General features: G+C 41.1%; 1 protein-coding gene across 1 annotated transcript in view; it reads left to right on the plus strand.

Annotated features, from left to right (window-relative positions):
- Positions 1-15,155, plus strand: part of LAMA3 (laminin subunit alpha 3) — a 256,015-nt gene that overhangs the window by 134,774 nt on the left and 106,086 nt on the right. The window contains exons 22-26 of the mRNA XM_037134081.2: positions 374-471; positions 937-1,090; positions 9,602-9,762; positions 12,863-12,971; positions 14,682-14,779. Coding sequence (XP_036989976.2) covers positions 374-471; positions 937-1,090; positions 9,602-9,762; positions 12,863-12,971; positions 14,682-14,779 — 620 coding nt within the window. The remainder of the gene's footprint in view (positions 1-373; positions 472-936; positions 1,091-9,601; positions 9,763-12,862; positions 12,972-14,681; positions 14,780-15,155) is intronic.

The following is a 15,155-nucleotide window of genomic DNA, read 5'->3' on the forward strand; positions in this document are numbered from 1 at the left end:
ATAGTACGTGAAATGCCACTTGGTGTTTTGTAGTGATGGAGGCACCAGTATTTCAAAGGAACATTTTATCAATAGACAGTGATCACCTTTGTTTATTTTTGAATTAAAAACAACCCAGAAGAGACAGTAAAATTCCTCCTGAGACTTGAAAATTAGCAGGCTCACTCTGAGGCACTCATCTCCCATGCTCACAGTACCTGTGTGAGTGACTCTGGGTGTTCTGGTGAGTCAGGGGCCAAACAAGCAGCTGACGTGGAGTTTAACTGGTGAGCTTCACCTAGGTGTTAAATTAAGTAGTATATTTGGCTATTTTATTTCTACAATAGGGCTACCATCAAAGTGAGTAATTGTCCTTTTGGCCTTTATTCCCTAGGACTACCTGGTGCTGCTTCCCAGAGACTACTATGAGGCCTCCGCTCTGCAGCTGCCCGTCAGAGAGCCATGTGCCCACGTGGGACCTCCCCACGAGAAGTGAGCATGGGCAGCGATTGTATCATGCGGGTCGTCTGATTTAGGAGGCTTTGGTGCAAGGGTTTGCAGTAGGTCTTAGGGTCACAACTGCAGCAGGACGCTTGGATAATTATTTAATCGTGATTTTTTTCTCTGTAGCAGTCAACCATCTCTCACCAAGAATCACAAAGCACTTTGCACACAGTAGCTGGTGCTTAAGAGTGACTCCCACCCTCTAGTGTGGGGAAATGCTGATGCATGCTCAAGTAACACCCTCAAGGCCATGCTTCCAGTAAGGGGAGGAGCTTTGCTTCTTCCATTCCTCATATGGATGGAAACTTGCTCCTGATTGCTGTAGTGGGCACTCAGTAAGAGTGTGTTGGAAGAATGATGAATGAATGGACTGGATAAGGGTCATTGGGGATGCACTTTGATGTTCTCTGTTTTGTTCTCAGTTGTAACTGTTCTGTTTTGTTGTTGTTGAAGTTGCTTGCTCTACCAGCAGTTGCCAGTGACCCGATTCCCCTGTGCCCTGGCTTGTGAGGCCAGATACTTCCTGCTTGATGGGGAGCCAAGACCCTTGGCAGCGAGGCAGCCCACCCCCGCACACCCAGTCATGGCGGACCTCAGTGGGAGAGAGGTGGGCAGTCTTTTGTTTACTGTCAAAGCTATCACTACCTCCCCATCTGTGTCTGTTGAAAATCTTTGGCTTTGATTGCTTCTTAAATTCAGGGGAACCTGGAAGGATCTCTCAGACATATTAATTAAAGGTGTACGGAGTTCTCTGATTTGGGTTGGGGCTGGGTGGTATACCACACCGAGCCATGGTAATTTGTCTTGGAGCACTTTCTAAACATGGCAGAAACATGGGCAACCACAGAATCCTTCCCTTTTGATTCCCTGGACTTTTAGGGGGGGGCATCCTGTCCTACCTGATTCAGGGCAAGATCTCTCTAAAAGGCCTCCAAAAACTACGGCTTACCCTAAAAGGACACGGTGCTCCCTGACTGCCCAACTCCTTAGGCGAGGCAGTTGGTAACAGCTGAATTCCTTGAGCTCAGCACCTGGAACTGCTGCACCTCAAGGCACCTCCCTCATGGCTCAGAGGACAAGTCACTGCAGGTCTCGGCATCATTTTTATTTCAGGAGCCTCACAATTCGAGACTACGCTAATTTAAGATTTGAGTTAGAAGTGCTGTTTATCAACAATCACAGGAAGAACACCCAGTGCAACACTTTAGAATGAAGTCCCTGAACAAGAACTTCATTGTATCTTCATTCCTTGCTTTCCACAGCATTCTCTGTTCTGTGCCTTTGAGGAAAACGTTCATTTAGGGGGTCAATTCTGTGGAATGACACTATATAGGATATTACTTCTCCCTGAACATTTAGGTGTATACCTTTTTGAAAACTACATTCCTAACATTTTCAAGGATGTAGTTGTAGGATTTCAAGGATATTCTTAAATTCTCTCCTCATTTTATTTTATTTTATTAGAATTTTTATTTTACAAAAATAGTTAATACTTGTAACAAGTAAAGCAATATTAATATGCACAAAGAAGTAATGAAATGATCTTCCACTCTATTCGAATACTAAAATTAGTCCATTGTATCGTATCCTTCCCTACCCATGCTGTGTGTATTCACACATGTATATCTACATACATACACATAGATATACATACATTCATGTGTGCTTGTGTCTTCCCCAGGCAGCAGAAGGTACAGTCGAGAAGGGCTAACCCCCAGGAAGTGATGCTGATGAGTCATGAGGAAGTGTCCTTGCCTCTGACTTAGCCCAGAGCCACAGCACTGAGCTATTGTACTTGTATGACGCATAAAACTAAGCCTTGAGCTGTCCAGTTTTATTAAACAGTCCTTTTTACAGTTTGGTCCAAATGCTTACAGACTTGTGCTAATGCAGTGGTCACTAGCCCTGTGTGGCTATATACATTTGAATCAATTACATTTAAGTGAAGCTAAACATTCAGATCCTTGGTTGCATTAGTTGCATTTCAAGTCTCGGTAATCATGTGTCTAGTGGCCACCCTATTGGATAGACAGATTATAGAATATTTTCGCCATCACAGAAAGTTCTATTGGATACACTGTAATAAGTCATTGTGCTAAAATTCAGAGACCAACGGTGTTAGACGAGGTCTTAGAAACCATCTGATTCCCCTACCTGTGAAGGATTCCTTTTCATATTATCCTTGTAATCTATTCATTTAGCTCTGTTGAAATACTTCAATAGATGGAGGACTTGCCTTTCCTAGAGGTAGCCTATTTCATTTTTAAATAAACCACAATGATTATAAAGTCCTTTTTCATATTAAGCCAAAATCTCCTTCATCACAATGTCTAACTTTGGGCCATGATAAGCCACCCGGAACAATGGAGAACCATCCTCCCTTCATTTGGGGGGTTGAGACACCGGTAAGTAGCTGGGAAACCTCCCTGGGCCTGAATTTACTAGTATGCGAAATGCAGGTTAGAATGGTAGCTCTACCTTCTAGGTCCTTTTACATGAGGCCGTCTCCCAGGGGCTCTTGTTGGGGAGCCCAGCACACAGTGCTCGGGAGCTGTTGGCCATATCGCTATTAATGTGTTCTTGTCAGGGTTCTGGGCTGAAAAGGAAAGCAACCCACCAAATCCAGCTCACATGAAGGGCTGTGAGGTTTTTTTGTTGGTTTTCCTTTCTTTTTGTGTGTGGGTGAAACAACTTTTTAATTTCCATTTTCTGTTTACAAAAAGACAAAGAGAATGGGGAGTGGGGAGGCAGGAAGAACACCTGATCAGCCCCAGAGCGTGGAGGAAGAGGCCACAGCCAGCAAGACTGGGCCAGACCGCTCTTCCCTGCCATTTGCTGGTTTTCTAACAGACAGAGAGGACGGGGGAGGACTCCAAGGTCAGGCACCGAGTGGCTTCAGGTCTCCCAGAAATCTGCGAGGGGTAGAGCTCCCTGGTTCTGACAGAGCCTCCCCTTCTCTCCGTGTGATTGTCTGTCCACCTCACCTGCTACGAGTGGCCTCCCTTCCCTGCAGACAGCTCTGTCTCACACACTCACTGGGAAGGCTGCTCTGGTACCATTTTGTTGTCACCTCCTAGTGTGGCATTCACTGCCACCTGCGTCTCCCTTCGTCCTTCTCTCGGAGGAAGAGAACTGGATAGTTCATCTTTGCAAGTCAGACCACACCTGTTGTACACCTCTGTTCCTTATAAAGAAATATAGAACTAGATTTTTAAATATTATAATCTGATCATTTCTGTCTTGAAGTGTGACTTTAATCCATTTATATTTGTGGTGACTGCTGGCATACTTGGCCTTATTTTTGTCAACTTACTTTGTTTACTGGCTTTTAATTTACTCTTTCTTAAAAAATCTTTTTTTTTGAATTTCTGTTTGATTGATACAGTTTACTCTGTCTCCCTGAGTGTTTGGTAGGTCAAGATTGTTTTCTGATCTTTTAGTGGTTGCTTGTAACATTTCTTCTTAAAGTACCATATTTTGCCGTGTATAATGCACACCCATGTTTTTGAGCGTATTATACACAGGATTAGTATACCCATTATTATACGGAGTATATATGCATTATGTATATATATATAATTATTATATTTATGTATAGTGTGTATCCTTATTTTCCCCTAAAAATAGCAAAAAATGCACATTATACATGGCAAAATACAGTATAAATTTTTCTAATAAAGCCTATAGTTAATCAGTAATTTTGCTTTCTTTTTGTACTTGACATGACTTTAAAATGCTTAGTTATCCATTGTAAACCCATGTCCAACTTTCTGTTGTTGTCTAGAAACTGTATTTACCCTCTTCCCCCAGACCTTCAGATACAGCATAAATTTCATCTCAATGCAAATACATCACATGTCCTCCCTTCCTTCCCCCTTCCTCTCCTTTCTTCCCTTTTTCTCTCCTCCATTTCTCTGTGGAGACATCTCTCCCGGTGTCCTTCATTGCTCTTCTTCACTCTGGATGCAGTCTCTGGATGTCGCAAGGCACAGCCTTTTCCTGAAGGTTCTCGCCACCCCACCACCACCCCAGACACTCTTTTCATCTCATTGTGTTGGATACTGTTTTCTCCTGAACCCTGGAGCTTTCTCTCTCTCTGAATTTGCTTTCTCATTTTGGTGGATATCCTTCAATGGTTTCCTGAGAAAATACACATAGGAGGTACATTTTTTTTGAGATCTCACATACTGAAAGTACTACTTCTCTATTCTACTCTCAATCTTGATTTTTTACTTTGGTTAGACATGAAATTCAGATTAAAAATAATTTCTCTCCAAAATTCAGTGACATTTCCCCACTGAATTCTAGTTTCAAATGTTGCTGTTGAGATACTACATTCTGATTCCCAATTCCATGGATGCCTCCTGCTTTTTTTTTTTAAAGCTTTTGGGGTCATCTCTTTCTTGTTTTCCAAAGTTCACAAGGATGATGTGCCTCCATATAGGGGGTGGGTCACTCAGGGTGCTGGGCTCTCAACAGACACTTTCAGCCTGGAAACTTCTGTCCATCATTCTGGGAATTTTTCCATTTATTTATTTATTTATTTATTCATTCATTCATTCATTCACTTACTTTAACTATTGTTCAAGTACAGTTTTCTGTTTTTTACTCCTATCTCAGCCCACGCCCCCCGTGCTCCCCACCTCCCTCCCATTTCCACCCCCCTTAGTGGTTGTCCATGTGTCCTTTATACTTGTTCCTGTAAACCCTTCCCCTTTTCCCCTGAAATTCCCTCCCCTCTCCCCTCTGGTCACTGTCAACCTGTTCTCTATTTCAGTGTCTTTGGTTATATTTTACTTGCTTGTTTGTTTTGTTGTTTAGGTTCCTGTTAAAGGTGAGATCATATGGTATTTGTCTTTCAGTGCCTGGCTTAGTTTACTCAGCATAATGCTTTCCGGTTCCATCCATGCTGTTGCAAAGGATAGAAGCTCCTTCTTTCTTTCTGCTACATAGAATTCCATTGTGTAAATGTACCATAGTTTTTTGATCCATTCATTTACTGATGAGCATGTAGGTTGCTTGTAACACATGGCTATTATAAATTGTGAACATTGGGGTGTATAGGTTCTTTTGGATTGGTGTTTCAGGGTTCTCAGGATATAATCCTAGCAGTGGAATTGCTGGGTCAAAAGGTAGATCCATTTTTAGTTTTCTGAGAAAATTCCATACTGTTTTCCATAGTGGTTGTACCAGTCTGCAATCCCACCAACAGTGAACTAGGGTCCCCTTTTCTCCACAACCTCTCCAACACTTGTTGTTTGTTGCTTTGTTTATGATGGCCATTCTGATTGGTGTAAAGTGGTATCTCATTGTGTTTTTAATTTGCATCTCTCTGATGGCTAGCGATATTGAGCATCTTTTCATGTGTCTCTGGATCCTCTGTATGTCCTCCTTGGAGAAGTGTCTATTCAAGTCCTGTGCCCACTTTTTAATTGGGTTGCTTGTCTTCTTAGAGTGGAGTAGTGTAAGTTCTTTTTATAATTTGGAGATTAAACTTTTGTCTGAGGTATCATTGGCAAATATGTTTTCCTATACAGTTGGTTCTCTTTTTATTTTAATACTGTTTTCTTAGCCATGCAGAAGCTTTTTATTTTGATGAGATCCCATTTGTTTATTCTTTTCTTTATATCCCTTGCTCTAGGGGACATATCAGTAAAAATATTGCCGTGTGAAATATCTGAGATTTTTCTGCCTATGTTCTCCTCTAGGACTTTAATGGTGTCATGGCTTATATTTAAATCTCTTATCCACCTTGAATTTATTTTGGTGTATGGTGTAAGTCGGTGCTCGAGTTTCATTTTTTTGCACATAGCTGTCCAGTTCTCCCAACCCCATTTGTTGAAGAGGCTATTTTTACTCCATTTTATGTTGCTGCCCCCTTTGTTGAATATTAATTGACCATAGAGACTTGGGTTTATTTCTGGGCTCTCTGTTTTGTTCCATTGGTCCATGTGCCCGTTTTTATGCCAGTACCTGGGAAATTTTCTTGAGTTATTTCTCTGATAATTTATTTCTTTGTCTCTAATCCACCTTGCCAGTTTCTTTATCTTGTTTTACACTTTGGGAGATTTCTTTAATATTTTCTCCCAGCCCCCTCACCCCACAGAGATACTTAGGTTTCAGCTTTTTCTGATGTACTTAGTTAACATCATTTACTTTCTAGCTTCCAAAATTTTTTGTTGACTTCTCTGGTCTGTTCCTCTTTCCTATGCCCTATCTCCTTATGGGTTTATGATTTTAACAAATTGACTCTTACTTTTGTGGAGTTCTGAGAGGAAAGCTTAATGAATATGTATGTTTGATTCATCATGTTTAACCAGAAGTTCTAAGATGGACTTTTCTTAAATGCCTCCACTTGTCTTCATTTGTCTTTCTTATTCAACACACCATCACCTTGTATAAGGATCTCGGCAGTAGCCTCCTGGTTAGCTCACCCACATTATTTCTTGCCCATTGCGCCCACCAATCCCTTCCACACACTGTGGGCAGCATGCTTATTTTCATAGAAATATTGAGTCATCACTGGCTCTCACACATACATTCAATAACATCTTACTGCTCTTAGGATAGAGACAAAAAAATGTAATGGCCTATAAGGCTGCCACTCTTACCTCCCCATTATATCAAACCTCCCCTTGCGCTCTGTTCCTCACCTCCGTGGCCTGCCTTCACTCTCTCGGACTGACGTTATAAGTTGCCCTACAGCACTGCATGCCGTGGGGTAGCCTCCTGCTGGGGGCTGTTCCCTCTGTCTGAATGCTCTTCTCTCCCTGCATGGCCTTGTCCTCCAGCGCTCAGCTTAGTTGCTGCTTCTCTAGGAAGTGTCCTGTCTCTCCTCATCTCTCTAGCTCTTGCACACCTCTTAGCACCTCTTCCACGCATTTCTCATCTGTGTAATAAACATCGTATTTATCCAGTTACATAATTATTCGACTAAAGTCTATCTGAGGGCAGGCACCCAGTGTGTCTTGTTTCCCACTGTACACCCACCACCTTGTTATTGATAGGCTGGTGTGCAACAAGTGTTTCACAAGCATACATTGACCAAATCATTGTGAGTCCTCACCATGACATCAGACATGCCAGTTATCTTTGTGTAAGCAGCATATTTGGTCCATCCGCCTTTTATTTCTTTATCCTGAAACACTGGTAACTAGGTAAGGGCAGTTCTGTGCCATGAAATTGGAATGATTCCTCCAGGTTGACACTGGTTTTCTTTAAGTTCCTTTTTTTTTTAAAATAAATAACTGATAATAACCAGCAAACAGTAAAGTTTCTCTTTGCCATCTTTTATGTCTTTTCTCTGAGTTTCTCAAAACCCACTTTCACCATCAAATATTTTCAAAACCCTTCCTACGAATCTTCCAAAAACCATACCCCTAGGACACAGAGTGGAAAAAGTAATAGGAACTTATAATAGTGCTGTGACAGAACTGGCAGCCAACAATAACTTCTGGGAGAAAACTCAGTACGTCATCGGCCTGTGTGTGGGATGAAGACAGACAAGCCCTTGTCTGGAGATGCCCAGGGGAGAAATGCTCGGAATAACCTCTCCACACGGACGAACGGCAGCCTCGTACTTCACTCTGTAACATGGAAAAGCAGTGTGGGAATCCACATTCTCCCCCCAAGGGAAGTCTTTCTGTTATTTAAGTGATAGAAAAATCACTGTGGAAAATGGCGGTTGTGTGGTTCAAAGCTGTGCAGAAAGAAGAATTAATGTGAACTTCCTGAAGGCAAGGGGCTGGCGGATTTTAATTAAATGCGGCAACACTTGGCTGGGCCTGAGCTTAGGAGCTGAAGTGGATTAAATTGCTAAAGAATGTAGTGCTAATGTTGGCTCAGGCATTAAATATGCACATATGTTTGACCCACAAGTTCTATTTCTAGGAATCTTACAGCTGTACTAGCATAATGAGATGTATATGTAAATGTAGATATATATGTATATGTGTACATATATATGGGTGATCATATAACATTATCTATGTTAGAGGGAAAATTAGAGACAGCCTGAGTGTCCATGAATATGGGATTAGTTATGCAAATTATTTTACATTTACATTATGAAATGATAGGCAGCCATTAGAAAAGTGAAGTATGTCTGTATGTACTACTATAGACACATGAAATACTGTTGAGGAAATAAAGCAAGTCATGGCACAAAGCAATAATCACAGTTATTATCATTGCTGTTTATATAGTGCTTACGACATGCCAAGTACAGTTCTAAACACTCTGCATATATGCGTTCATTTAATCCTCACAGTGGTTTTAAGACGTGGGTGCTATTGTCCTCGTTTTCACTCAGGAGGACTCTGAGGCACGCAGCTGTAGGTCACTCAGCCGGAGGCAGCCCAGTTCCACATTCCACATTCCACATTCTTAGCCAATAGGTGATGTTAGGGGTTTTTTTTGCTTTTTTTGCAAAGGGCTAGACAGTGAGTGCTTTGGCTTTGTGGGCCCTACAGTGTCTGTTGCAACAACTCAGCTCTGCCATGATGGTGCAAAAACATCCAAATATGCCTGTTCTGATGACAGTTTCTCTTTCCTTTTTTTCTGAACTATATACATATGCATTTCCAGACATAGGAAATAGTTTGGGAGAATGAAAGCCAACTATTGTTTATCATTATCCCAGAAGTAGACTGAGCATATCCCTTTATATTATTTGCATCGGTATAATTAAAAGTTTCTTTTTTAAGTTAAAGAACAGTTAACAAGCCTCAAGGCATACTTCCATTCCTCTTATCTCCCACTGGAAATTTCTTTTTACTTCAAGTTGTGAAGTATCTTTTACTTTGAGAAACAGGGCAAATATAGGAGTAGAAAGAGTAGAAGCTCCTCAGTGTGGGGTTGTCAGATTTATAAAATAAAAATACTAGATGCCCCATTAAATTTAAATTGAAGATAATAAATAATTACGTGTTGTTTATCTGAATTTCACGTTTAATGGAGCGTCCTGTACTTTATCTGGCATCCCCACCTGTAGGATCACCTGCCTTACAGTGATGACATAGAGAACTATTTCCAGGTGTCTACTCAGCCCTGTTTTCGCCATCGCCTATGTAAATGCATCCAGTACATTTCTGGTCTGTCTGCTTGTGCTCTCTCACAGGTGGAACTGCACCTGCAGCTGCGGGTCCCGCAGGTCGGCCACTACGTGGTTGTGGTCGAGTATTTTACGGACGCAGAGCAGCTGTCTGTGGTTGACGTGCACGTGCAGAGCCCCGGGTCTGTCCTGGCCGGCCAGGTGAACATCTACAGCTGCAAGTACAGGTAATCAGCCCTGCCCCGGGTCTTCCTCTGTAACCCAACAGTCAGGAGCCCAGCTTTGAAAACTTGGCTTTTTATCTGGATTGGAAAGTTGTTTTCTTTTTGAGGCTGATCTTGACATGAAGCAGGTGCCTAGTGGAGTGATCCAACATCATTACCCAGAGTGCGTAGGGGGAGGCTTCTTTGTAGGCGGTGTCTTGAAAATGTTGAGTTTTCTTGAACATTTTCACTCAGATTCATGTGCAGCAGCACAGCCTTTATATTTCATTCTCTGACTTCCCTGAGTGGTGCAATGGGCTCAGTGTTCTCACTTCAAATGCCGTGCAGAGCGCATGGGTGTGTGGCTCAGGGAAAGGTCTTACTCTCCGTCTGCCGCCTTCCAGCCTCCCCTTCAGAACCAGAGATAATGGCTGCTTGATGACTGTCAGGTGAAAAATAATTTGACAAAGGATTTTAACATTTTATTCTGATGTTCAGCTTTTCTAAGAGCTCTGACAAGGATTTATTATTGTTTCCTTGGCATAGTATTTCAAAATATAGGCAAATGTTCAGAGTATGCTTCAATGAAAGAATCAGTGCAAAGGGTGTCTCCATGTGAAATTAATTGTTCTACGTGCCATTTAGGCACTGGAAGTCAGAGGCAGCGGGTGGAGAATGGCAGTGAGCCCACCCAGTTCATGGCCAAGGCCTTGAACATTTGGTTGTCTCTGCTTTCATCTTGCTTATTGTCAAACCCAAGATGACCTGAAGTAGTTGGATATTTTTCCTGTTTTGTAAATGAAAGAACTTATGGAAACAGTTACTTTTAGTGGCTTAGAATGGAAACTTTTATGAGACTTGATGAAATGGTTATTGAATTAACATCACACTCTCAGAAACCCCAAAAAGGAACTACGAAGGCTTTCTTCTTTTAAAAATCTTAAAAAAAAATCTAATCTACCCCTTTCTCTGGGGTAATGATTTTAAAAAACAAAGTATATAATAATATTTGGATTTTTAATTGAAGCACCAGTTGGGCCAAAAAAAAAGTCCCCTTGAGTCTTCTTTCATTATTTGAAAATACTAGTTTCATCTATAGGTGACATCAGCAACCACTGGAATGTACACTCCCAGATGGGTGGGTCACCTCTCTGCCGGAATTCTGGTGACTGTTGGCCACAGGGCCCGAGGCAAGGCTTCTTCACACCCTGTCTGCCCGAGTCCACCCCCTGGATGAGCACTCCTCCCAGGTCACGTGGCCTGACCCCTACTCCAGGAGATACAAAGTAGACAAGGCTAAGGGGACAGAAGTAAGAGTTCCTACAGACCCTGGTAACTCCCTGGATTATTTCAGAAGAGGCTGAGAATATCTATGCCAAGCAGAGGAGTGGTTTCAAAACCAAAGGGAGAAAAAAGACCCAGGATTCCATGAGGATTGTTTCCTCACCTTTGTCTGAACAACACACAGGGAGAAGAACTGCAGGATTCTCAGAGAGTCATTTTGGCTGTGGACGTGACGACACCAAAGTTCTCCACTACCAGTCTCCACGATATGAGTTCCGAGACAGTATTGTATTAGTATTGTACTAGACCAGGAATCACTTTTATGGTATTTGACCACTCCCAGGAAGGCCCCATGGTATTACTCACTCATCTAAAATAGTCCCTTTTTTTCAGCTTTGTCTGTCATGTGGACTAGTGAAAATGAACAGGCTACATATGCTGAAGTCCAAAAATATGAAATTGGAAAATATTTGACCCATAACAACCCATTTCAAATGACAGGCCCATTCAACAATGCAGCATCTCCCACTGAGGTCTGAACCTTTACCACCAGCATGTCTTAAGTGAGCTCTATGTTGTTAAAACACACACACCATATCCCAGCAGAAAAGCAGTTATTCCAGTGGGAATACCATCTTTCAGCATAGTGCTGTGATAAAGCCAATCTGCCTTGAATAAGAGAGGTGATGATTAATGACTAAATTAATTCAGTTATTACTGTTAGTCTACTCCTAGTAAGAATTTAACAGAGGATAAGGATAATCTAAATCTAAGTGAATCACTTAACACATTTAACTCCCAGGATTATGCTCAAATCCAAAAGGAATGCATTTTAGTAGACACCACTCATACCTCCATACACATGAGCAAAAAGGAAAAGAAAATGACTGTTTATTGAGTTTCCTATCTGTGCCACAAACCATGTTTATTCTGTTTCAATTTAATCCTCACCCCAAAAGTCATTACATAAATTATTTCAAATACGAGGTGGGCAAAAGTAGCTTTACAGTAATGAGTATGTAAAGCACAGAGTTTATTCTTGTATTATTATTTAATTATTGTATTATTTTCCATACAAACAACTGTAAACCTATTTTTGTCACACCCTGTATTTCCCAGAGATGGTAATTTTATTTTAGTATGTCACTCATTCCAAATTATATTTATGGACAGAAAAGTTGCTCTAGAGTCTGAAGTCAGAAATATCACTCAAGAAATACTTCCTTTATGGATTTTACCATTACAATATATTCTTGGCTCAATACTGTGACCTTTTAAATGTTCCTAAACTTTGCACGTGACCTAATGGGATGGAGGGAAGGTGTATCACTCACAGAAATGAGGAAGGAAAGATGAAGAGGAACAGAGTAGGCTTCCGGAGGCAAACTCGGGATATCTTACCACATTGTATAAGGCAAGCCACACTCACTGATGTGGCATGAGATGGTGGCTGCTAGGCCAGTGGGCAACTTTAATTACCAAGAGTACCAAGGATATTAGTAAATTTTCAAGAAGCCTGTGTCTTAAAAATCAGACATAACTGACCCCCAGGCTCTTTCTTCCAATGACTAAACAAAGTACTGAACACATATTCTATGAAGACAATGGAAAAAGTAAGCAAGGAGCTTGGCCCTGAGAGGTGCCGCTGGGACCACTGTGGGAGGTCATTTTCCCATTCTGATCGTGAGCTGCATCCAATCAAACTCATCATGCAGGAAAATTCACCGTTGCCCACTGGAGTAGAACAGGAGAAACTGAAAAGCAATCAGCCACCCCGCAGGAAGACACAAAGTGCGGGAGACCAGGGGAGCCAGGCTAAGAAAACTGTTTCCTCTTGCAGTGTCCTCTGCCGGAGCGTGGTGACCGACGGCAGGAGCCGCATCGCCATTCATGAGCTGTTAGCAGATGCAGACGTTCGGCTCAAAGCACATCTGGCCCGATTCCTTCTGGTATGCCCCTTGGATCTGAGAAGCATTCGATTGATATCGATGTTTTTTAAAAGCTTATAAAACCTTGACTGGGTTTTTGTTATACTTATAAAATTAACCCTGTGAAGAATTGCCAGTTCTATGATGTTTATTCTTCCCACCTAGAAATCTATCTTGCCTCTTCTTTGTTTGAGTCATTTTTATAACACCCAATAAAGTTTAATCTTCAAATCTGAGCCCATCTCACAAAATCCTATTTCATTAATTTTTATTCCTTCTTACCATTATGAATGAAATAACTTTCGTCATTATATTACCTAGTTTATTATTATTGCTGGTATAGAGAAATACATTTGTCACTCTTTATATTCTTTCTCATTTTACTATTTATTGTAACTATAAACTTGCTGGCAAATTCCTTCAGAATTTTAATGGTTATAATGATCTGGTATTTTTCTCAGACTATTGTTACTCTATTTCAAAAAGAGCATTCTTCAGTTAATTTGATATATACTATTAAGATTAAAAATGCCACATTCCACAGATTAAGTATGCTTCATGGCCACCCTTTTAGCAGCACAATTTAAATGTTGAGGATTATGACAAACAGAGACGGTGAGACCTGGGTTAGGGAGGGGTGGTCAGATTTACAATAAATATCTCAGGGAGCATAAGATGATGTAAGGATGAAGCAACTTCCTGTCACTGCTGATATGGAGCATGCATTGCACCCTGGGAAATGCCAGGCAGCCAGTTCCAATGTGCTGTAAATACTTATGCTTGACAGTATTAAAACCTTCGAGGTGTCTCTAAAAAGTACTTGGAATTCAATTTTTTTTTAAATTACTCTCTCAGGAATATGATAATTTAAGATTATATATTTTGAATTATAAATATCTTTTTAAACACAACCATCCAATTGAATCTTAACTTTTTCATCTTCGGAAGTTATAACAGGGCTGAATTTTTAGCTTCGAAGCATAAGTTTGTCCTTTTTGAAACCGTCAAGTATCATTCAGAGTCAAGGCTGATAGAGTTATAAGCTCCATGAGGGCAGGGTGTTATCTTTCTTGGTCTTGCAGGATCCTGCCCAGTCCCAGTGCCTGACTTACAGTTGATGCTCAATAAAAATGTTTGTTCTTGCTCTGAATAGATTTATGGTCAAGCTGGTAATTCAGTCTTGATTTAAAATGCAATATATTAGAAAATTAAAAACTGAGCTACTTGTATGACTCAAAAACAAGCTCTGGAGACAGTTCCTTCAAGGCAACCCAACTGTACCTCAGATGTGAGTCATCTCCTATTAAGAAGGGTAATTTGCAGCTGGAGCAGCCCTCACTCTGAATAGCAGGCTCCCCAGCTGCCCACCCCCCAACCCGTCTCTGCCAAGGGGTCTGGAAAGCCAGCATCAGCTCAGGGCAGGAAAGAAAAAAAGACACCAAAAGTTACTGACAAAGAATTGTTTTTGAACTTTCATATGATTTTGTTTACTTATATAATTATTCCAAGAGCACTTTAGTCACTCGCCTTGAATAACAGTAGAAAGGGTTTGTTGCACATAACGCTGCCGCAGGGAATAGCATCATGCGGTTTTTACTACTTTAAAATAACAAGTGTAGTTTCTCTGGATGAAGTTTTTGCTTAATGGCTTTTTTAAAGCGTGTGTTTCACCATAACACCGGTTTTGCTGATAACTGCAATTTACCTTTTTGCATTGTATTTGCTTGACAGCATCAGATTTGTATCATACCCATTGAAGAATTCTCAACTGAATATTTGAAACCTCAAGTAAAATGCATTGCCAGTTATGGGCCACTTGTTAATCAAAGGTAATATCTTTTCTTCCTCAGTCCCTTATTTATGCTCTGAGTGATACTATAATGCTTGTAAATCGTCAGCTATATACTTGACTTCAGAAGTGATCGTAGGTCAAGGTGCTAAAGGCTGGTGATGAATTTAGAAAAACAGGCACATCATTTATCCCGGAAGTCTTTCCAGAATCCTCTAATACCAGGAAGCTGACACAGTAGCGCCTGGGGGAGACAGTTCCACCTAGCTCCTGTGGGCAGTTACTCTGTGTCCTATTTTGAGCTCACTTTGGCCTGATCCTTCAGTCCTGTGTCTGAGGCTCTTCATTTAAAAAGCAGTGAAAATAATGACCCACCTCAAGCTGTGTTACAAGAATTAGCTAATCAACACATTGAG

This window comes from Artibeus jamaicensis, unplaced genomic scaffold (assembly GCF_021234435.1).
Source record: "Artibeus jamaicensis isolate MK-2021 breed Jamaican fruit bat unplaced genomic scaffold, CSHL_Jam_final contig_354, whole genome shotgun sequence".
Taxonomy (NCBI): domain Eukaryota; kingdom Metazoa; phylum Chordata; class Mammalia; order Chiroptera; family Phyllostomidae; genus Artibeus; species Artibeus jamaicensis.